The following is a 25806-nucleotide window of genomic DNA, read 5'->3' on the forward strand; positions in this document are numbered from 1 at the left end:
CACAAGGCCCCTACTGTTCCTACATAAGGTTTAGATTCCATGCAAAGGAACATGGAAGTTTTCTCTATTGGATTTGTGGAATGTTCCATCTAACCTGTATACGCCAAGCATATCTCTGTAAATATGGCACAGAGTCAACTGCGTGACAATAGAACTCTGAGGCTTTGTAGTTCCATTCTAGGCACCCATACATGCTCTGTGCGCTGCTTTACAGGCTTTACCATGTGTATGAACCTTCAAAGCATATCTGTCATATTACAGAAAAAAATACTCGGTCATACAGATGCTTCAAATTTTTGTGTCTTGGCTCACAAATCCCTCTGTTCTGCTGCTCACTCATTCTGACATCCACTGCACAGGGAAGAGCGTGTCTGAGGCAAGCGCTGAGCCTGCCCTCGCTCAGCATGCATTCAATTCTTCCCTGAGTTTGCTCTGCTGTGCTGGGCCTCTTCATCCAATCACTACAGGCTGCTCTGTAACCCCCTCCTCTCTTTTTTCAGACAGTAGTCTGATATACAGGACAGGAGTGAGCACAGAGGAGAGCTAGTCCCGCCCTCACTTACTGGTCTTTGTTCCGGCCTGTGCTTCAGCTGAGACAAAGATGATGTTGCAGCTTGACAGGATTACGTTCTGGATGGTATGGGGACCCCTAGAGGTCATTTTTTATAAGTTATGATTTCTATAAAAAGTACATAATGAAATTTATATGAAGCATATTAGATTGATTAAAGGGGTACTCCCATGGGGAAAAAAAAATCTACTTTTTATCAACTGGTTCCAGAAACTTTAACAGGTTTGTAAATTACTACGAGATTACTACTAAATAATATTAATCCTTCCAGTACTTATCAGCTGCTGTATGCTCCAGAGGAAGTTGTGTAGTTCTTTCCAGTCTGTCTACAGTGCTCTCTGTTGACACCTCTGTCCATTTTAGGAACTTTCCAGAGTAAGAGCAAATCCCCATAGCAAGCCTATCCTACTCTGGACAGTTCCTGTCATGGACAGAGGTGTCAGCAGAGAGCACTCCAGAGTACCCCTTTAATGTCTCGGAAAGATGCACAACAATGCCCAAGTGGATGACCTAACTTATCTTAGACTGTACTAGGGACCTACTCATTGACAATACCATATACTACAAAAGAAAAACAAGCATTAGACTGGTTAAAATCGTTAAAGGGGGTGGTCATAAAGAAATCCGATAAAGGAGGTAATGTTGTTCTGATGACAGAACAAAATTACCTCCAGGAAGCACAGCGACACCTGTCAGATAGAAACAATTATGAACCTCTGAAGAAAAATCCCATCCCCCAGCTATCATCTAAACTTCAGTCCCCCCTTAGGAAACATGTCGAAAAAAGGTACCATTTCCCAAAATACAGCAATAAAACTCTTCCCCCCAAATTCCAGTTATCCATGTTGGTACTTTATACCTAAAGTATACAAGACGTTGGAGACCCCACCCGGACGACCTATTGTCTTGGGGGTGGGGTCTCTAACAGAACCTATCTCTCAATATGCAGATTGGTTGTTGCGCCCGTTACTTAGAGAAATACTGACTATGGTGAGAGACACAAATGAGTTTCTATCCATGGTGGGTGCCATAAACTGGCCTGAGGGGTGTATATTAGCCTCATTAGACATTGTTCACATTTGTTCACAAGTATCATTCAGGAGGTAGCAATAGATTGTGTGCGCAAGCTTCTACAAAAAACAGATAAGAGACAAGCATTTGTCACATTTGTATGTGAAACTCTGCTTCTGATCCGGTCTAATAATTTTATAACACATGGTACTGTATAGTCAAAAAAGTGGCGTGGCTATGGGGACGCCGGTGGCTTGTCAATATGTATGTAGCCGTATTAGAACAGAGATTATTTTTTTCCTTAAACAACAGATTTCTGAAATACATAAAAAATTACGTCAGATTTGTCAATGACGTTTTGATAGTGTGGACAGGGTCGGAAGCAGAATTCACTGAATTTGTAGACTACGTTAATAATGCTAATAATAGGAATTTGAGATGTACATACAAAACTAGTCCAAAGGAGCTGGAAATCTTGTTGGTCCTGGTCAGGGTGCAGGATGGAGCTACAGGAAGCCCACGGCAGACAACTTCCTCCTGCACCACGACAGCTATCATCCATCACATGTCCAATCATCAGTTCCCTACAGTCAATTTTTAACTCCTTAAGGACATATGACGTACTGGAACGTCATGTGTCCCCTCCCGATCTATAACGCGGGGCCACGGCCGGGCCCCGCGTTATAACATCGGCTGGGAACCGTGGATAATAGCGCGTGGTGCCGCGCGCTATTAACCCTTTAGATGCGGCATTCAATGTTGAACGCCACGTCTAAGGTGAAAGTATGCCGGTTAGATCAGTGGGCTGTTTGGGATAGCCGCGGTATCCTGAACAGCTTACAAGACAGCCGGAGGGCCCCTACCTGCCTCCTCGCTGTCCGATCGCCGAATGACTGCTCAGTGCCTGAGATCCAGGCATGAGCAGTCAAGCGGCAGAATCATCGATCACTGGTTTCCTATGAGAAACCAGTGATCAATGTAAAAGATCAGTGTGTGCAGTGTTATAGGTCCCTATGGGAGCTATAACACTGCAAAAACAAAAGTGAAAAAGTGAATAAAGATCATTTAACACCTCCCCTATTAGAAGTTTGAATCCCCCCCCCTTTTCCCATAAAAAAAACACAGTGTAAATAAAAATAAAAATAAACATATATGGTATCGCCGCGTGCGGAAATGTCAGAATGATAAAAATATATAGTTAATTCAACTAAAAATTCCAAGGTCCAAAATAGTGCATTTTTGGTCACTTTTTATATCCTGAAAAAATGAATAAAAAGCGATCAATAAGACCCATCAATGCAAAAATGTTACCGTTAAAAACTTCAGATCACGGCGCAAAAAATGAGCCCTCATACCGCCCCATACGTGGAAAAATAAAAAGTTATAGGGGTCAGAAATGACAATTTTAAACGTATTAATTTTTCTGCATGTAGTTATGATTTTTTCCAGAAGTCCGACAAAATCAAAACTATATAAGTAGGGGATCATTTTCATCATATGAACCTACAGAATAAAGATAAGATGTCATTTTGCACCGAAAAATGTACTACGTAGAAACAGAAGCCCCCAAGAGTTACAAAACAGCGTTTTTTTCAATTTTGTCTCACAATTATTTTTTTCCCCGTTTCACCGTAGATTTTTGGGCAAAATGACTGACGTGATTACAAAGTAGCATTGGTGGCGCAAAAAATAAGCCCTCGTATGGATTTTTAGGTTCAAAATTGAAAGAGTTATGATTTTTTTAAAGGCAAAGAGCAAAAAACGAAAATGCCAAAACGGAAAACCCCCCGGTCCTTAAGGGGTTAAGATTAAAGAGGATTAATAGTACACAACAGAGTTTTGAAACACAAGCAAACGACCTCTGCGACTGTTAGATTGAGGATATCTGAAGCGAGTCCTACAAAAACAAAAAGCCTATATTAAAGCAAACAGCATGGATAGAAATGACAAGTTAAGGAATTCTGTTCAGGTGAGCAAAAATAGGACAAAGAAGGATGACAGCAATCGGCGCTTTTGCTTTGCCTTCCAATATAGCTCCATGTCTATTACATCAAAGCCATAGAACGAAACTGGTACCCAGTGTAGGTGATACCATCGTAAATTGGTAAACATGTCCCCAAAGTAGATGATACCATCACCCGCAGCAGGTTCCTCACAGGGAAATCTTACTGGTTAAGCAACACGGACCCTGCAGGTAATCACAAATGCAAGGGATGTAATTGGAGTAATACTTTTTTTACCTGGAAAAGGATACAATATTAGAGGTCTTTTTATAAAAATCAGAGACTTCATGTGCTGCCGAACCGATCATGTAATTTACCCATTAACATGCGGTTTTATGTGGGAAGCACCACCAGTCCCATGCATGTACGGTTCAGGGAACATGTGTACTCCCGGAAATCAGGAAAGGGTTCCCCAACACTTTAAAGGGTACCTCTCATCAAAAAAAATGTTTTTATATATTATAGATTAATGTATGCAGAATAACTTTACAATTGCATGTTATTAAAAAATATGCTTCTTTCTATTTAATTTTCCACTTTGAAGAAATGACCACTAGGGGTCTCTCTACCAGTCCTGGCAGCAAGCATTTCAGACTCATGCTGGAGTCCTAAACACTACGAGCTGCCAGTCTGCTTTGTTCACAAAGGAGAACACTCAGAGCTGCCAGCCTGCTTTGTTCACAGCCTGTTTGGCTGTGAACAAAGCAGGCTGGCAGCTCTGAGTGTTTAGGACTCCAGCATGAGTCAGAAATGCTTGCTGACAGGACTGATCGGGAAAAATACAATAGAAAGAAGCATATTTTTCATTAACATGCTATTGGAAAGTTATTCAACATTCATTAATCTAAAATATAGCAAAAGTTTATTTGATGAGAGGTACCCTTTAATGAAGTACAGGGGGGAAAACCCAGCAGTCATAAAATTCTTTGGAATCCAGCGAATCCCTTTCAGAGGAGGTGCGGATAGGAAGAAAACCTTACTACGCACAGAAGCTAGGTGGATCTTGCGCATGGATGCGCAGGGTAACCTAGGTCTGAATGACAAATTAGATTTAGGAGTATTTTTGTAAAAGGTCTTCTAACCATGTGTACATACATTACTGTATCGAATTGGTTTGATTTTAACCATTTTTAAAGTCACTAGCACTTTTTTGTATCACACCTACCTGATGATGTCAGCCACGACAGGTGTATAACCGGCACTGACGTTACCAGGTCGTGAACTACGAAACAGCTGTCACACCGGTTCTATGAAACATCCCGGCATTGCCGCCCGCTGCCTGTTCAGCTGCATTCTGCACTTTCATTTTTGCATCACGACAAGAAAGAATAAAGTAATTTGCCTTTGAAGAGCGGTGAGTGCTATCCGTGTATATTCTTTTTATATTCATTTGTGTGGAAGCGATTTGTGCAATACTGGAGTGAGCACCATCTGTCTCTTATCTCAGGATTTCCAGCTGATTTAATCACGCTTGTTATACAGTGGAAGCCGAGTTAGGCTAACTTAAAGGGGTACTCCGCCCCTAGATATCTTATCCCCTATCCAAAGGATAGGGGATAAGATGTCAGATCGCCGGGGTCCCGCTGCTGGGGACCCCGGGGACCGCCGCTGCAGCACCTCGCTATCATTACTGTGCAAAGCGAGATCGCTCTGCACGTAATGACGGGCAATACAGGGGCCGGAGCATCGTTATGTCACGGCTCCGCCCCTCGTGACGTCACGTCCCGCCCCCGTCAATACAAGCCTATGGGAAGGGGGCATGGCGGTCATCACGCCCCCTGACATAGACTTGCATTAAGGGGACGGGCCGTGATGTCATGAGGGGCGGAGCCATGATGTCACGCTGCTCCGGCCCCTGTATCTCCCGTCATGACGCACAGAGCGAACTCGCTCTGTGCAGTAATGATGGCGGGGTGCCGCAGCGGCGATCCCCAGGGTCCCCAGCAGCGGGACCGCGGCGATCTAACATCTTATCCCCTATCCTTTGGATAGGGGTTAAGATGCCAGGGGCGGAGTACCCCTTTAATGCAGTGCCAGACAAAATATTTCTACTGTGTGCATACCACATGATAAATTGTGATAATGTGCAACCCTTTTGGCCCATTGTACAAAAATTAATCATAAACTACCCCAATGGACACAGATCTGGGAGACTACTGCATAATACTCTAATGCTCAAAATATCCAATAATGTCCTATTAGATGGTATCTAGTACCTGCAGGGATTGATCTTGAGGCCCCCGAATACTCTTCAGAATGTTTAAGAGGGTGTTCAACTACTGGAGAGGTATCATATTTGCCCTGTAGTTTCCAGATTCTGGACCCAAATCTGTAATCTTCCTCTGTAACTATGACAAAGGAACATATATTTGTTTAGGGGACAGAAAGTTGCATTGGCATCATAGATGGGGATTCTTTACTGTAAGAGCTGTGAGAAAACGGAAATGTCTTCCAGAGGATGTTAAGATGGTTCATTCGTTCAAAAGGGGCCTGTATGCCTTTCGTATAATACACACATGCGAGGAAAATAGTTGGTTGCATTTGTTAAAGACAGAAAACCCACAATACTCCCTGAAATAACTTGAAACTGATAAAAGAAATAATGAATAAAAATTAACTGAAAATTAACTGAAGAAAATCCAACATTGCTTTTGAACTATGGTTTAATAGAATGAATCCTTTTGAGAAACAATGAAACCGGTCTGGACAAGAATGATGAGCCCTAAAAAGGTAGGAAATAATTTGACAATAGGGACATGTTATACTGAGATGTGTCCTGCAATAAGTGTCACAGGTGTCTCCAAACTTTACATCAGTCAGTCGCCTATTTATTGGGTGAAAAGTAGTCACTGTTCTGTTTGGAATCATGGTGTGAACCACATTGAAGATGGACCACAGAAAGCCAAGGGAAGAGTTGTCTCGGCAGATCAGGAAGAAAATGGTAGACAGGCATGTTATAGGAAAAGGGGAGAAGACCATCTCCAAGCAGCTTGATGTCCCTGTGACTACAGTGTCACATATTATTCAGACGTTTAAGGTCCACAAGACTATAGCTAAACCCCTTGGACGGGAACCCGCCCAGTTTAGAAGCAAATCCCCATAGCAAACCTCTTCTAAACTGGGCGGTTCCCGGGACACGTGTCATCAGAGAGCACTTAGACAGAAAAGAACAACCTTAACTTCAGAAGCTCATAAGTACTGAAAGGATTAAGATTTTTTAATAGAAGTAATTTACAAATCTGTTAAACTTTCTGGAGCCAGTTGATATATATTTAAAAAAAAAAAAGTTTTTTCCTGGATAACCCCTTTAAAGGGGTACTCCGCTGCTCAGCATTTGGAAGAAACTGTTCCGAATGCTGGAACCGACAGCTCGTGACATCATAGCCCCCGCCCTCTCATGACGTCATGCCCCGCCCCCTCAATGCAAGTCTAGGGGAGGGGGCATGATGGCTGTCACGCCCCCTCCCTTACACTTGCATTGAGGGGGCGGGATGTGACGTCATGAGGGGGCGAGGGCTATGACGTCACGAGCTGTCGGTTCCAGCATTCGGAACAGTTTGTTCCAAACGCTGAGCAGCGGAGTACCCCTTTAATGAAATACCATTCACATCTGATGGTGGAAGATCTCAGAAGAGAGAAATGTCAAAAAAGACCAATACATTCTGTCACAAATGTTTGCAAAGACGCCTGCATCGGTAAATAATTTATTTTAACAGCATAAAGAAATAAATAAATAAAGCAAGACGCGTTTCGGGAGTCACAGCTCCCTTCAATTAATTGCAGGTGGTTGTTTTATTCTTTATGATTTCTTTATGCTGTTAAATTATTTACCAATACCCACGACTTAGGGTTAATTCCTTGGACGCGCCACCGCAGCATTTTTTCTACATTTTCTTGCATTCTACATACGGACCCATCACTGGGCACCGTCCTCATGCTTCAGGCCTGCATACCAAGCTACCATCACCGGCAAGGGACACGCTACCCTCCACCCGGGTACCTACCTACACCGGCCAGAGACCCACACCGCACCCGGCGCTACCTCCACTTCTTTTTTCACCAATGCATTTCATCCATATGTGTACAGTTACAACTAGAGATGAGCGAACTTACAGTAAATTCGATTCGTCACGAACTTCTCGGCTCGGCAGTTGATGACTTATCCTGCATAAAATAGTTCAGCTTTCAGGTGCTCCCGTGGGCTAGAAAAGGTGGATACAGTCCTAGGAGACTCTTTCCTAGGAATGTATCCACCTTTTCCAGCCCACGGGAGCATCTGAAAGCTGAACTAATTTATGCACGATAAGTCATCAACTGCCGAGCCGAGAAGTTTGTGACGAATCGAATTTACTGTAAGTTCGCTCATCTCTAGTTACAACCACGGAACCTGGCTTTGTCCTCATTGTGATAGATGAATGAACCTGTATGAATCGCTTTTATACATCAGAAAGTTTTTTCCCGAATATATTCCTATACGCCACATGGTCTTGATAGGTCATAGAATGGCCCCACTTTGACTTTGTGATGATTTTATTACCAATAAACCAATCCATACAAGAAACACAGAAACCATTTCCAAGAAGCCACAATATCAAAAAGAGTGGGAAACCATCATGGGGCTTCCAGCCTCTTACGTGAAGCCGTGGTCAATAGAAATTTAGCTTATGAAAGCAAAGTTAGGACTGGGAGTTCCTGTTTGCTTTAAAGTTCCATGTGACAGGATATTTCTTTGTCATTTAGAGGCCACAACTTTCCTTGGATGTTGCAGTCTTCTTCCTAAAGTGAAGGGAAGGTTTGCTGGACTCGCAGGTTCAGCTCCGGCTTCTAGAACTCATAGAACTCAATTCCAAACCAAGGACTGGAAAGAATAATGAGATATTTGCAATGACTGCCTCCATATTCCTAATATTCCTTTACCTGATCCTGCCGTCCTATCAGCTGGGTGAGTTTATTCGTGTTATTTCCTAATGTGCTGAGTTATAAATGTTACAGATATTCCAGGACATCTGCATTATCCTATAACATAACTGTACAGTATTGGCTCACAGCCATGTTGTGTTATCTATTACAGTACTGTGCAAGAAAATATGGATGTGAAATTAGTTTTTTTTTTTATAGAATTTTAGACAGATAGATATAAGAAGGATAGATATATAGATAGATATGAGATAGATAGATATGAGATAGATAGATATAAGAAGGATAGATATATAGATAGATATGATATATATATATATAGATAGATAGATAGATAGATATGAGATAGATAGATAGATAGATAGATAGATAGATAGATATGTGATGAGTGTATGAATGTATTTTGGTGATAAATAAAGTCACTATTTTTCACTACGCTGGAGTGCTGCTGCATTTACCTGTTTGCTAGATATGAGATGGATAGATATGAGATAGATAGATAGGAAAAGGATAGATAGATATAAAGATAGATAGATATGAGATAGATAGATAGATATGAGAAGGATAGATATGAGATAGATAGATAGATAGATATATAGATAGATATGAAATAGATAGATAGATAGATAGATAGATATGAGATAGATAGATAGATAGATAGATATGAGATAGATAGATATGAGATAGATAGATAGATATGAGATAGATAGATATGAGATAGATAGATATGAGATAGATAGATAGATATGAGATAGATAGATAGATAGATAGATATGAGATAGATAGATATGAGATAGATAGATAGATAGATATGACATAGATAGATAGATAGATATGAGATAGATAGATATGAGATAGATAGATAGATAGATAGATATGAGATAGATAGATAGATAGATAGATATAGATAGATATGAGATAGATAGATATGAGATAGATAGATATGAGATAGATAGATAGATAGATATAGATAGATATGAGATAGATAGATATGAGATAGATAGATAGATATGAGATAGATAGATAGATAGATATGAGATAGATAGATATGAGATAGATAGATAGATAGATATGAGATAGATAGATAGATATGAGATAGATAGATATGAGATAGATAGATAGATAGATAGATATGAGATAGATAGATAGATATAGATAGATATGAGATAGATAGATATGAGATAGATAGATATGAGATAGATAGATAGATATGAGATAGATAGATAGACAGATAGATAGATATGAGATAGATAGATAAATAGATAGATAGATATGAGAAGGATAGATAGATAAATAGATAGATATGAGACGGATAGATAGATAGATAGATTTGAGATAGATATGAGATAGATATGAGATAAATAGATAGATAGATTTGAGATAGATAGATAGATAAATATGAGATAGATATGAGATAGATAGATAGATAGATTAATAGATAATTATATAGATATGAGATAGATAGATAGATAGATAGATAGATAGATAAATAGATATAAATATGGATATTATGGATATTTTTTTAATAGAATTTTAGACAGATAGATAGATGGAGGAACAAAAAAAAAAAAGAGTGGAAAATCTATGTGGCAGCTACATGTACTGTTGTGCTCTAGACATTGCGGGTACTTGAGGACCGCGCTTGAGAAACACTGATGTAGATGTTGCAGACACATTTGGTCCCAGAAGACTGAATGGGATCTTAAGTGCTCTGTACCAAATGAGGGAGGCCTTTAGGCCTTTAATAGATTGTGCATTGGGATTAAGAAGCTAAAACTTGACTTTAGAGTCAAAATTATATCAAAGTCCATGAACTATTTGAGTACAAACTATGGGGGAGATTTATCAAAACCTGTGCAGAGGAAGAGTGGTGCAGTTGCCCATAGCAACCAATCAGATTGCTTCTTTCATTTTCCACAGGCCTCTAAAGAGGCCTGTGGAAAATGAAAGACGCGATCTGATTGGTTGCTATGGGCAACTGCACCACTCTTCCTCTGCACAGGTTTTGATAAATCTCCCTCTATATCCATCACATTTTACTATTCAGTAAAGTATTTTGCATTGTATAAAAGATTGAGAACCGTGACTATATACAGATGACTGTCATCATGTATCCTATTTTTATGATGTAAGGTGCAAACTCCCGAGATTTCTGGGACTATTTTGAGTATACATTACAGTAGTTTCACATTTTAATTGGATAGAACAGATTGAGGAATTCTTAGCTCTTGGACAAATCCTTTAAGGAGGCTCCTTGGCCATTTCACTCCATTGACTAATACAATATTGGGCACTGGTATGAACTGGATGGATGGATGGATGGATGGATCTGAGGTGGGAATCTTACATTAGTTACTGATCACTATCGTTCATCTGTTTATAAGAAAGTCATAGCATGGGAGGTATAAGACTGGGGATTACAGGGTCAGGGTGGTCATTGGTTTGACTCTTTTGTTGCTGAGAGGTTTTGGTCTTAAAGGGGTATTCCAGGCAAAAACTTTTTTTTTTATATATATATATATATATATATATATATATATATATATATATATATATATATCAACTGGCTCCGGAAAGTTAAACAGATTTGTAAATTCGGGTAGAAAAACAGACATGGTGCACATCCACAATCTTGTATAATGATCTGATTGCTTCTCAGCATAATATCAAAAACTAACAGGTTAGTTTTTGATAACCTGTTAGTTTTTGATATTGTGCTGAGAAGCAATCAGATCATTATACAAGATTGTAGATGTGCGCTATGTCTGTATTCTACTCGAATTCATATTGTGATTTCTATCTTCCCCTTTTTTTTTAATTTTTTTTTTTGAACATGTGCTGCACTCTTCCCCACCCCCTCAGCCCAAACCTATATAGGTGGTAATTAGCCACACTAGGGCCATTTCACTCCTGGCTGCCTCCCAGTCTAACTGGGAGAGCAAGGTAGGTGAGCCATTACACCTTGTTCACACTGGTGTGGTGCGGGGCGGCGTCTTTTGCTGCCGTGGCGCTGTGTCTGCGGGCGGGTGCGGCCTATAGACTGGTTTGAGAGGCATTGGGGCCGCTCTGCCAGTGGGTCGCTCCCCCCCCCCCCCCCCGTGGGCACCTGTGTCGCGGCGGTGGTGGTCGCCGCCCGGTGCTACGCCATTTTATGCTAGGGACCCACTCTGGATAGGTGGCCTTGACGTGGCGAGTGGGCTTGTACTTTTTGATCAAAAATGTATACTAACAACCTGTTAGTTTTTGATATTGTGCTGAGAAGCAATCAGATCATTATACAAGATTGTAGATGTGCGCTATGTCTGTATTCTACTCGAATTCAGATTTGTAAATTACTTCTATTAAAAAATCTTAATCCTTCCAATAGTTATTAGCTTCTGAAGTTGAGTTGTTGTTTTCTGTCTAACTGCTCAATGATGACTCATGTCCCAGGAGCTGTGCAGTTCCTATGGGGAAATTTTCCCATCATGCACAGCTCCCGGGACGTGACATCATCATAGTGCAGTTGGACAGAAAACTTCAGAAGCTAATAACTATTGGACTTTTTAATAGAAGTAATTTACCAATCTGTGTAACTTTCTGGAGCCAGTTGATATATATAAAAAAGTTTTTGCCTGGAATACCCCTTTAAGACTTGGACCCCTGACCTGTTATATCGTAATGATGGACTTATAGTGAACCGGGTACATGTCTAGGCTATGAGAGTGATCAAGAGCAACTAATGTGCTGGTTTGATTTTATAGGGATTTTGTAGATTTCAGTAAATTAGATTTAAATATCACTGCATGCCATGTTCTGTAACTTCCTTTTATACAGTAAGGACTTCCATTTATATTATTATATTTTATTATACCTATTCATGGCATACATCCAACATATATGTTTTCACAGGTTCAGGGACACTGATTGTCATGTCTCACTATGTTTCCTCAATTATATTCTTAAAGGGGCACTCCGCTGCTCAGCATTTGGAACAAACTGTCCCGAACACTGGTGCCAGAAGCTTGTGACGTCATTGTCCCGCCCCCTCATGCCGTCATGTCCCACCCCCTCAATGCAAGTCTATGGGAGGGGGCGTGACATCCGTCACGCCCCCTCCCATAGACTTGCATTGAGGGGGCGGGGCGTGACATCATGAGGGGGCGGGACTATGATGTCACGAGCTCCCGGCGCTGGCTCCAGCATTTGGAACAGTTTGTGCCAAACGCTGAGCAGTGGAGTACCCCTTTAAGGTGACCATACACATGAGCTAGCTATTTCTCCCTATCTCACTAGACACATGTCTGCTTGGCTCAGGTGAGCATTCATGTGTTCTAAAGAGAGAGAGAAAGAGAGGAGGGGTAAGCCGATGCCGGACTCCTCTGATGGTTGTTTATCTTCCCAAAAACAATGGGGTCGAGTAGTTGAAATGAAATATACCTGATCCTTATCTCTCCTAACTTTCTCTGTCATAGGCGAGTCAGGAGGCCCCTATACACATTAAATGATTGGCTGGTTTTGTATGGAAGCCGTTAACATTGTCAGAGGAGAACGATAAGAATCTCCACTGGGCTGCAGAATTATGAAATATGGGGACAGTAAAAGAAAATATATTATACATTAAGCAATATCACCACTTGGCTGCAAACATGGCAGTAAATTACTGTAAATTACAATATGTTCTTCCCTACTGAGCCCTTACTGCCATTTCTGCCATAAAGAAACTTAAAGTAGAGATGGGTAAAGCCTTGTATAGTTCTTGTCAAGAATGAATGGGAACCCTAATTGGTAAACTGCATAAAAAAAAAAAAAAAATTTTAAAAGTAGGAAATATAGCTATAAGGTGGCAACGAGGAGTCAAACAATTGCACAAACAGTACCAAATAATAAATAAATGGCATTAGGAATTGTAGTATTTTCAAAACCCATGAAGGTACCTTACTCTTTATAGTGACTCTACACTGGTAAATGATGGGAAAATTAGATTGCGGTTACTCAATATTAATAAAAAGTAGGGTATTTGGGGAAAAAATAAAAAATAAATATATACAGTACAGACCAAAAGTTTGGACACACCTTCTCATTCAGAGTTTTCTTTATTTTCATGACTATGAAAATTGTAGATTCACACTGAAGGCATCAAAACTATGAATTAACACATGTGGAATTATAGACATAACAAAAAAGTGTGAAACAACTGAAAATATGTCATATTCTAGGTTCTAGCCACCTTTTGCTTTGATTACTGCTTTGCACACTCTTGGCATTTTCTTGATGAGCTTCAAGAGGTAGTCACCTGAAATGGTCTTCCAACAGTCTTGAAGGAGTTCCCAGAGATGCTTAGCACTTGTTGGCCCTTTTGCCTTCATTGGGTTCAGGTCCGGTGACTGTGGAGGCCAGGTCATCTGGCGCAGCACCCCATCACTCTCCTTCTTGGTCAAATAGCCCTTACACAGCCTGGAGGTGTTTGGGGTCATTGTCCTGTTGAAAAATAAATGATGGTCCAACTAAACGCAAACCGGATGGAATAGCAGCCGCTGCAAGATGCTGTGGTAGCCATGCTGGTTCAGTATGCCTTCAATTTTGAATAAATCCCCAACAGTGTCACCAACAAAGCCCCCCCCACACACACCATCACACCTCCTCCTCCACACCAACACACCTGGGAAGTGAAAACCATTTCAGGTGACTACCTCTTGAATCTCAACAAGAGAATGCCAAGAGTGTGCAAAGGAGTTATCAAAGCAAAAGGTGGTTACTTTGAAGAACCTAGAATATGACATGTTTTCAGTTGTTTCACACTTTTTTGTTATGTATATAATTCCACATGTGTTACTTCATTGTTTTGATGCCTTCAGTGTGAATCTACAATTTTCATAGTCATGAAAATAAAGAAAACTCTGAATGAGAAGATGTGTCCAAACTTTTGGTCTGTACTGTATGTATATATATATATATATATATATATATATATATATATATATAGAGATATATATAGAGATATATAATGCTGCATTAGTCCCCCTTTATAAACTCGTATGCTTATTTAGAGCCAATTTCTTATGTGACAGTAGAGCTCAATTGCCAGATCCCAGATGCATTTACCAGTTCCACCTTATACAGATGTTCTAAATACATTTGCTTGGCTCACCTATAGATATAATAAACTTGTTTGTCTACTGATGTTTCATTTGGAGCTGTAAATAGAAGCTGTCACTGTTGGTTTATTGAATAACCGGGCATTGCCCCATATATGTAAAAATGATTGATCTTGATTTTCCTCCAACAAATAAATTAAAACATTAATTTATTTATTTACTTATTTTTAATTTATACTATACAAATTGCTTCACAAAATCTTTTTTTTTAGACTCTGACACATTTTTAATCTACAATGAAGACCACAAGAAATGTATAGACACTAGGAATTCCATTATTGTGACCGCTCGATGCAATGAAAAGTCGAATACACAGAAGTTTCGGTGGATTTCTAAAAACCAGCTCATAAATGTGGGGACATCCCAATGCTTGGCTGTATCATCCATAGCGGATTTGTCAGCGGTGACGCTATACACATGTGACGGCAGCAGTGACCTCCAGAAATGGGAATGCAAAAATGAGACTTTGTTTGGAATTGTGGGATCTCCCCTTCACTTGAACTATGGCAACAGAAAAGAAGACGTCCTGCTCTATAAAGGTGCGGGGGTGTGGAGCAAGTGGAAAATCTACTTAAGTCCAGATGATTTATGTGCTAAGGCATACGAAGGTAAGGAGAACAGCTCTGGGTAGGTGTACTATAGGTGTACTAATGGTGTACTATAGGTGTACTAATAAGTGTACTAATGGTGTACTAATGGTGTACTATAGGTGTACTAATGGTGTACTATAGGTGTACTAATGGTGTACTATAGGTGTACTAATGGTGTACTAATGGTGTACTATAGGTGTACTAATAAGTGTACTAATGGTGTACTAATGGTGTACTATAGGTGTACTAATGGTGTACTATCGGTGTACTAATGGTGTACTATAGGTGTATTAATGGTGTACTAATGGTGTACTATAGGTGTACTAATGGTGTACTATAGGTGTACTAATAAGTGTACTAATGGTGTACTAATGGTGTACTATAGGTGTACTAATGGTGTACTATAGGTGTACTAATGGTGTACTATAGGTGTATTAATGGTGTACTAATGGTGTACTATAGGTGTACTAATGGTGTACTATAGGTGTACTAATGGTGTACTATAGGTGTACTAATGGTGTACTATAGGTGTACTAATGGTGTACTAATGGTGTACTATAGGTGTACTATAGGTGTACTAATGGTGTACTATAGGTGTACTAATGGTGTACTAATGGTGTACTATAGGTGTACTAATGGTGTACTATAGGTGTACTAATGGTGTACTATAGGTGTACTAATGGTGTACTAATGGTGTACTATAGGTGTACTATAGGTGTACTAATGGTGTACTATAGGTGTACTAATGGTGTACTATAGGTGTACTAATGGTGTACTAATGGTGTACTATAGGTGTACTAATGGTGTACTATAGGTGTACTAATGGTGTACTATAGGTGTACTAATGGTGTACTATAGGTGTACTAATGGTGTACTATAGGTGTACTTATGGTGTACTATAGGTGTACTATAGGTGTACTATAGGTGTACTATAGGTGTACTATAGGTGTACTATAGGTGTACTATAGGTGTACTATAGGTGTACTAAAGGTGTACTATAGGTGTACTAATGGTGTACTAATGGTGTACTATAGGTGTACTAATGGTGTACTAATGGTGTACTAATGGTGTACTAATGGTGTACTATAGGTGTACTAATGGTGTACTAATGGTGTACTATAGGTGTACTAATGGTGTACTATAGGTGTACTATAGGTGTACTAATGGTGTACTAATGGTGTACTATAGGTGTACTAATGGTGTACTAATGGTGTACTATAGGTGTACTAATGGTGTACTAATGGTGTACTATAGGTGTACTAATGGTGTACTAATGGTGTACTATAGGTGTACTAATGGTGTACTATAGGTGTACTAATGGTGTACTATAGGTGTACTATAGGTGTACTATAGGTGTACTAATGGTGTACTAATGGTGTACTATAGGTGTACTAATGGTGTACTATAGGTGTACTAATGGTGTACTAATGGTGTACTATAGGTGTACTAATGGTGTACTATAGGTGTACTAATGGTGTACTAATGGTGTACTATAGGTGTACTAATGGTGTACTATAGGTGTACTAATGGTGTACTATAGGTGTACTAATGGTGTACTATAGGTGTACTATAGGTGTACTATAGGTGTACTAATGGTGTACTAATGGTGTACTATAGGTGTACTAATGGTGTACTATAGGTGTACTAATGGTGTACTATAGGTGTACTAATGGTGTACTATAGGTGTACTAATGGTGTACTAATGGTGTACTATAGGTGTACTAATGGTGTACTAATGGTGTACTATAGGTGTACTAATGGTGTATTATAGGTGTACTAATGGTGTACTATAGGTGTACTAATGGTGTACTATAGGTGTACTAATGGTGTACTAATGGTGTACTAATGGTGTACTATAGGTGTACTAATGGTGTACTATAGGTGTACTAATGGTGTACTATAGGTGTACTAATGGTGTACTAATGGTGTACTATAGGTGTACTAATGGTGTACTAATGGTGTACTAATGGTGTACTATAGGTGTACTAATGGTGTACTATAGGTGTACTAATGGTGTACTATAGGTGTACTAATGGTGTACTAATAGGTGTACTAATGGTGTACTATAGGTGTACTAATGGTGTACTAATAGGTGTACTAATGGTGTACTATAGGTGTACTAATGGTGTACTATAGGTGTACTAATGGTGTACTAATGGTGTACTAATGGTGTACTAATGGTGTACTATAGGTGTACTAATGGTGTACTATAGGTGTACTAATGGTGTACTATAGGTGTACTAATGGTGTACTAATGGTGTACTAATGGTGTACTATAGGTGTACTAATGGTGTACTAATGGTGTACTAATGGTGTACTATAGGTGTACTAATGGTGTACTATAGGTGTACTAATGGTGTACTATAGGTGTACTAATGGTGTACTAATGGTGTACTATAGGTGTACTAATGGTGTACTATAGGTGTACTAATGGTGTACTAATGGTGTACTAATGGTGTACTATAGGTGTACTAATGGTGTACTATTACACAGAGGTCCCCATTCTGGTTCTCAAGGCCACCAACAGTCCAGGATGTGAATATTTCCCTTGTTCCCATGGAGTAACTGAAAAAAAAAATAACAAAATGTTGGTGGATCCTGAGGACTGGGTTGAGGACCACTGCTATAACATGATTCCTTTGGAAATAGATGTAAACAATGTCAGGGTCCAAGTCAAAAAGGGTATCCTAATACAGTGATCTCTATTATTGGCTTTTTAGCAATTGTGAAACTAAAATTCCCAGCCGATCTATCAGGGAATGCTGAGTGCTGCAATATCATCACCAATAGAAGATTCCAACTTATAAACGGGTACTCCGATGGAAAACCTTTTTTTTTTTTTTTTTAATCAACTGGTGCTAGAAAGTTAAACAGATTTGTAAATTACTTCTATTAAAAAATCTTAATCCTTCCAGTAGTTTTTAGGGGCTGTATACTACAGAGGAAATGCTTTTCTTTTTGGAATTCTCCTTTGTCACGACCACAGTGCTCTCTGCTGTCCATTTTAGGAACTGTCCAGAGCAGAATATGTTTGCTATGAGGATTTTCTCCTACTCTGGACAGTTCCTAAAATGGACAGCAGAGGTCAGCAGAGAGCACTGTGGACGTGACGGAAGAGAAATCCAAAAAAAGAAAAGCATTTCCTCTGTAGTATGCAGCCGCTAATAAGTACTGGAAGGATTAAGATTTGTTTTAATAGAAGTAATTTACAAATCTTTTTGGCACCAGTTGATTTAAAAAAATTAAAAAAAAGTTTTCCACCGGAGTGAGTACCCCTTTATAAGTTGGAATCTTCTATTGGTGATGATATTGCAACACTCAGCATTCCCTGATAGATCGGCTTGGAATTTTAGTTTCACAATTGCTAAAAAGCCAATAATAGAGATCACTGTATTGGGATACCCTTTTTGACATGGACCCTGACATTGTTTACATCTATTTCCATAGGAAGCATGTTTTCCACCAGAGTACCCCTTTAACAGTGATATCCTATCTATAGGCTTGGAGATGTGTCTGATCACAAGGGTCAACCGTTGGGACCTTCCACGCTCTTCAGAATGGGGACCTTAGTCATATGCACACTGCCACTCCATTCATTGGCTATAGACCTGCTGGAGTCTAGTACAGTGTTCGACTACCTCCGGTAGCTCCATAGACAATGAATGGAGCAGTGCCATTCTCTCATGACTCGCTGCTCCTTTCCAAGGTAAGACTCCCATTCTCAAGGCCGCAAGGTTCCCAGTGGACGAACCCTCCACAATCTGACATTTATTCCCTAACCTGTAGATAGCAAATTAGTATTATAAATTGGAATATCCCTTTAACCCGAGGGTCTCGCCTTCTGCATACTATCAAGGAAAGAGAGAACGGAGAAGGCACTCTCATGTGCAGGAATCCAAGTAATCCCACACGGAAGAGGGGGAAGAGGAAGAAAGCCTCTTAATAAAGTTGGTTGTGTTACAAACACAACAATGGGGAGCGCATGTGAATAGGTTCCGTCTGCGGCCGTCCTGTCAAGATGTAGCTACAGATAAAGAAAGACTTCAGAGGAAGACAGGAAAACCAGGCGCTGATCGGAACAAGACGAGCAGAACCACTGGAACTTCAGGTAAGTAACTTTATTGATCCAGCATGCAACGCGTTTCACTGCGCATGCGCAGCGAAATGCGTTGCATGCTGGATCAATAAAGTTACTTACCTGAATTCCCGTGGTTCTGCTCCTCTTGTTCCGATCAGCGCCCGGTTTTCCTGTCTTCCTCTGAAATCCTTATTTATCTGTACGTACCAACAAGATCTAGGTATCACTTCGGGGATGATGTTCTGATGTCACATTGGGTGGGCCACCTGCAAGTTCTACCATGTATTCTAGTCTGAAAAGCTGAGATGCCGAGTGACGGAGAATTGAGGAGTTTATGGAGAATTTTTAGATTGCTACTATAACTTCAAGTAAATATTTCAGCTAAAGTTTTATGGGTTGTCAATATACTTACTTAATGCTCCTTCTCCTCAATGTTGAAAGGTATCTTTACATGACAGATCGGCTTTGGGTGAGCAGCAAATCTATTGCAGACATGAACAAATGATAGAGCCCATTGCAAAGTATTGCATGTTGTCGCAGCTACAATACCTTACAATATGAAAAGTATGGTGTTGGCAAAGTATGAACTAGTATGTGCAAAAATGGCTCCTTGAAACAACTAACCGGTTGGGTTGCTGGGTTTTCACTATCGTAAGCATCTGTCATTAATTTTAAAAGACAGGATAAATCTTTTAAATGTAAAGGACTTGTCTAGTAGTTCCAGAATGTAGACAAGTAGATGCAATTTTGATTGACCAATATGGTAAGTTCTTCTCCTAGGCATGACTTTATTTAATAAATGGGCCTCCCGGCAACAGCGAAAAGTTTCCTTACTTCAATTGTATATTACTAGCTCGCAAATCAAATCTGTACTGGCTTTACCAACGTGGCCAACAACAGCATTGTCAGGGGCGTACCTAGAGCATTTGGCACCCGGGGCGGACCCTTTGTTTGTCACCCCTCCTTAATTATACCCCTTTTTTTTCTTATATTCCATTTTCTTTATTGAAATGTTATCACATTACATGGCACAATAATACAAAACACAACCCACACCATATGCGTCAAGTCTGCCCCCCTCCATTTGGCATTTTGGGAATGGGCCAGTTTTATCATCGAGATTCTGTGGTTCATATTTAAGGATGAACATGCAATGTTGGAAAAAACCTCCTCCCACTCTTCTACTCCTACCTGACCTACATCTTGAGACCACTTTTCTCTACTTTTTGGGCCTGATTTTTCCATAGAAGCTCTTACCAATCCCCTATGCACCCTGCCCAGCCCCTTTGTAGTTGTAGTCTGTAACCCAAATATATAGTCCAATAATGTATGTTCGTCTATTACCCATCTAGGATTATTTTTTTGCCTCTCATACGCGCTCTTCGTTTGTACATATAGGAAGTGACTCTTCTGATTTATGTTATATTCACTTCTTAATGTGCTCCAATCTTTTAACCTATTCTCTACCACTAAGTTTACAACCTTTATCAAGCAGGATGTGGAATCTAGGCATCTACTGCTAGAGGGTACAAGGTTACTGACCCAAGTAGCCCTGGTATGGGTCGCGGCTTGCCAAGTGGTCCAGACAGACCCCGGGGCACAGACATATTTTATGCAGGTTTGAGTACCAGGATATTAGTCAGATCCAGGCAGAAGAGTGATGGCAGGTAGCACAAGTTCATAGTCAAGTACTGGCAGTAGAGTTGTGGTAGGTGGCACAAGTGTCACCAGTCCAGGGAGTTCAATGTAATACACAAGGGTCAGGAAGAGACATTATCAGGTAAACAGGAATAGGGCAGAAAAAGTTAGGAGATAAGGACCAACATACCTTCACTATGGCAAAACCAGACTATTGCTCAGGTACAATGAAGGCATGGAGCAGTCTTAAATAGGTAATGCCTGGCAGGGAGGGATGAGGATACATTAGAAACAAGCACACTGGCCCTGTAAATTGCAGCCAGTGAACATGCATCCCCCTAATTAGGCAGATCAGAAATTGCAGCCATATGGGTGGGAGGGGGGGGGGGGGGTTGAGCAGAAGGCAGACTAGAGGAGGAAGCGAAGGTCAGATGGTCTTTGGGATGAGACATTGATTGCAGCCCTGCAGCAGTAAGTGCCAGGTAGAGCCAATCACCTGCAGGTGCCAACTACCGGCATTACAGATATGTTAAATATTTCAGCTCTAAAGGCTGTATAGATGTGAAGGAAGTTCTAGAATTTAATGTAACATAGGATCAATGCAAGATAAGGAATGTTATGTATTTTTATAAATAATTTTCATCTGTAAACTGTTAAATAAATGGTCCCTCTTATTATGCCAGTAATTGTTCTCATCATCATGACAGTTTCTGTGGCTAGTTTTGCATTTCAGTATATCTGTTTCCATAGCTGTATACACAAATTGACAATAGATGGGATGGTGCATGACTGGTTGGGATGCTCCCCACTTCCACAGTTTTTGGAAAATACTGGTGAGGTCAGCTGTGAATTTTCTGCTCCTAATATACCTAGTACACCAGATGACAATCTTCTATACCTATAATATTTCCTTAAGGTAGGATGGAAAACACTTTGAGAACTGGATATACTAACCAGTTCTTGGATACAATGTCGTGTTCAAAGGAGATATCTTGTGCCGGAAAACGTACCCCCTATTCAAAAAGTACCTGTCAGATCCCACTAAATGTTTCTCAGTACCTAATCCTGACCAGGTACATCTAATTGTTATGCCTCTATCACCTATATTTATTATAAAAAATCTCTCTTTTCAATAGCTCACAGTGTAAAATCCTCCCAGGGGAAGGGGGCGTGTCCCTCCCTTGTGGTGGTGGGAGGTAATTGGTGTGTGGTGGGAGGGGGCGTGTCCCTCCCTTGTGGTGGGAGGTGATTGGTTTGTGGTAGAAGGGGATATTTCCCTCCCTTGTGGTGGTAGGAGGGGATTGGTGTGTGGTGGGTGGGGGCGTGTCCCTCCCTTGTGGTGGGAGGTGATTGGTGTGTGGTGGAAGGGGATGTTTCCCTCCCTTGTGGTGGTGGGAGGTGATTGGTGTGTGGTGGGAGGGGGCGTGTCCCTCCCTTGTGGTGGTGGGAGGTGATTGGTGTGTCTGCTCACGCAATCTTGTCTATGACTCATGGACAAACCTGAAGCTGCTGCAGGACTGGTTAGTGTCCCAGTAAGTATGAGGGCCCCTAGTGGTAGGATTTTCAGGAGCAGAGCGTTTACTTAAAAATCTTAACAACCAGATTACAAAAGGTCTTTCATTTTCTTCAGCAACAACACATAAAAGTGTTTGGATCTGAGAGTGCGCATTTAAAGGGGTATTCTAATTTTATAAACTGATGGCATATGGCTAGGAGTGAATGGGGTTAGCGGCAGTTCCTTGCACAACCTGGAGGCCAGGAGTGCTGCTGCTGCTTATTCTTTCACATGGCTATAAACCATTACTATGAGATAGAACTAAATGGGTAATGTTTCTTCTGAGGGAGAGAGTAATTAAGATGTGTGGAGACTTATAGGCCATTGATCGTCCACTGGAAAAACTGTGAAGAAAGGTTTTGCAAAGCAGCTCTTATGCCAGGTGGTTTTCCCTCAAAATAAGTGTTTCACTCCAATTAAGAGTTCTGGAAACTGACTGGGAATGTATGTCTTAGCAGTAGAGAGGGAAGTGCTCATATCAGGTGAGACCTCACTTGGAGTATTGTGTGCAGTACTGGAGATCTCCAGAATGATATAGATACATTGGAGAAGATACTACACTACTACATGGGTTGCAGGATAAAACTTAAGGATAAAGGATCTTATTGTGTATAGAATAAAGATGAGACAGAGGGATATGATAGAAACTTTTATATACAAAAAGGGAATCAACACGGTAAAGGAGGAAAGGAGATTTATATAGGAGAAAAACCACCACAAGAGGACATAATTTTATATCAGAGGGGAAAGGTCTCTGCAGTAATATCAGGAAGTATTACTTTACTGAGAGAGTAGTGGATGCAAGGAATAGTCTTCCTGAAGAAATGGCAGCTGCAAAAACAGTGAAGGAGTTTAAGCATACATGGGACAGGTATAAGCCTATCCTTCATATAAGATAGAGATAGGTATAAGGATATCCTTCATATATGAGAGGGATAGGTATAAGACTATCCTTCATATAAGATAGGGCCAGGAACTATTCATAGTATTCAGAATTTTGGGCAGACTAGATGGGCCAAGTGGTTGTTATCTGCCGACATATTCTATGTTTCTATATGTACACTTGTACTTTTTCTCCATAGAGTCTAATATTTGTTAATATGTATGCATTTCATAACTTTCCCTATGATCCTTCACATGAAGAATGCTTCATTTTGCTTTTCCACAGAGATATACACTTTGCAAGGAAATGCCAATGGGCAGCCCTGTGTGTTCCCCTTCAAGTTTGAAAACAAATGGTACGCAGACTGCACAACTGCTGGACGATCAGATGGAAAACTTTGGTGCTCTGCAACTGTGGAATATGAAAAGGAGAAATTGTATGGATTTTGTCCGTCTACATGTAAGTCATCTACTGATTTATTGTTAGGCCAGGTTTAAATGCCTTGATGCTTTGTAACTTTTCCCCAGAATATTTATAAATTCTTGTTTCATAATAAATGGGGAATCTCTGAGCTGTAGTTCCACCTCCTTAGTACTGTCATCACCTCTTTTGTTGGGACATTTTGTTGGGACATTTAGAGGAGAATGAAGTGTGGTTACAGAATGCTGCCTTGTCCTGAGCAATGCCACAGGCAGAGGAGCGGACAGGGAATGAATACAGCAGATGCTGCAGATTTACTGACTGCAGAGCAATAGACTACTGTGTACTGAAATGTTCTGCAGCAGCTCTGGTCAAAGAACTGGCAGGAGTGATGTGGGAGGGGGCAGGGCAGGGTGGAAGGCTGAAGGAAAGTTATACATTCTGGGAATTGTATTACTGAGCAACTGCTCAACCACAAAATAGTAAGAGGAAAGGGAGAGGATTCCTTACCCACAAACAAATATATATTTTTTTATAATTTCAGAACTTAGGGAAGAAAAGATAATGATATATGCTTCTGCAGCAATTTTTTTTTACCTGATGTGAGTGTATGGCCACACAGTACGGGACAGTGTCAGATTTAATAATGAGCAGTACTCATATTATTTGAGCAGTGTATTATTGGTTAATTATATACTTTATCATTGTATTATTTGAGTGTTACATGGTTCACCATATGGAGAGGCATTGCCAATATACAAGGTCCTGCACAGGGCATCATCCAATCTAAGGCCAACCCTTGCACTTCATACATTTTCCATTTGATTTGAACAATTTTGCTTAGTTTGGGTGAATTTTTAGACCTGACATCTCATGACCCCCCCCCCCCCCTCATTACTCTCCACCTCCACTATTTATGGTTCATACTGGAAGAATATACGACCAGATAGGAGAGAATGGTAAAAATCTTGGCCTACAGCCATAACAACAGTTTTGCATCGTCACATGTCAGTGGTATTTTACTCGAAACTATAACAATATATGTTTCCTTTGTTTTTGTCGGCGGAGGGGGGGGGGGGGGGGGGGGGAATTAGCACTTGCCCAGCGATACATTTGTTATTTTAGGCTCGGACAATGCACATTACCAGCAGAACATCAAACATCTGCTTTGGTCATTCACCTCTGATAATGTTTCTGTCAACAAGACCTTCAGATCGTTGTATTTCCAGGTTTCCTACATGTCAGTTCCCCATCTCAAATGGCGTTTATGTCAGATCCCATTATTGTAGAACTGAACTACGCACATTTACTATTATTATTATTACTTTTTCATTATTATGAATATTATTACATTTCATTATTATTATATTATTATTCTTTATATGATTATTGTTATTAGATCACCTGGGAGAGATGTCACATAGTGTTATTAAATAGGATTTTAGAAATCTCCTGACCCTGATGTTTTGTAGAGTTTTACCCATTGACTTTAAGGGTAGGGTCACACTGAGCGGATACCGGGAGCCGACCGTGCGTCACAGTTATGCCGGTGCACAAGGCTGGCCTTCGAACCTTATTGCAGACACAGGGATGCAGCAAGGAAAGCCCTGTATCTGCTCCTAGCGCATACACAGCATATTTTCCGCTGCTCAACAGATTTCTCGCATCATCAAATACACTGCGTATCCGCTCAGTGTGACCCTACCGTAAAGAAGTAACATCGACAACCGTAATTGTGGCGCAGTATGTATTATCGCAGTTATTTTCTATAGAAGCAGTTTTAGAAGAATCTTTCTTATGCTGGATTCATACTGCACAAGTCTCCTCCATTTAGAGAAGGTCAGAGGGCTCCCCATTATCTCTACCTTCCTGGCTGCCGAATACTCTGTGCAATGCTACTGGCTGTAAGGGCACATTCAAACCAATATTCAAAATGTGGTCAAAATGGACCCAGGGAACTATAGGCCTGTAAGTTTAAAGGGGTATTCCAGGAAAAAACTTTT

The 25806-nt window shown here is 40.4% G+C and overlaps 1 protein-coding gene across 1 annotated transcript in view; it reads left to right on the top strand.

Annotated features, from left to right (window-relative positions):
- Positions 1-8345: 8345 nt before the first annotated feature.
- LOC130273043 (macrophage mannose receptor 1-like) overlaps positions 8346-25806 on the top strand; it is an 89961-nt gene continuing 72500 nt past the window's right edge. Inside the window, exons 1-3 of the mRNA XM_056519201.1 lie at positions 8346-8527; positions 14852-15247; positions 23669-23842. Of these exons, the coding sequence (XP_056375176.1) occupies positions 8470-8527; positions 14852-15247; positions 23669-23842 (628 nt within the window). The 5' untranslated portion in view covers positions 8346-8469. The remainder of the gene's footprint in view (positions 8528-14851; positions 15248-23668; positions 23843-25806) is intronic.

Source organism: Hyla sarda, chromosome 5, assembly GCF_029499605.1.
Source record: "Hyla sarda isolate aHylSar1 chromosome 5, aHylSar1.hap1, whole genome shotgun sequence".
NCBI lineage: Eukaryota > Metazoa > Chordata > Amphibia > Anura > Hylidae > Hyla > Hyla sarda.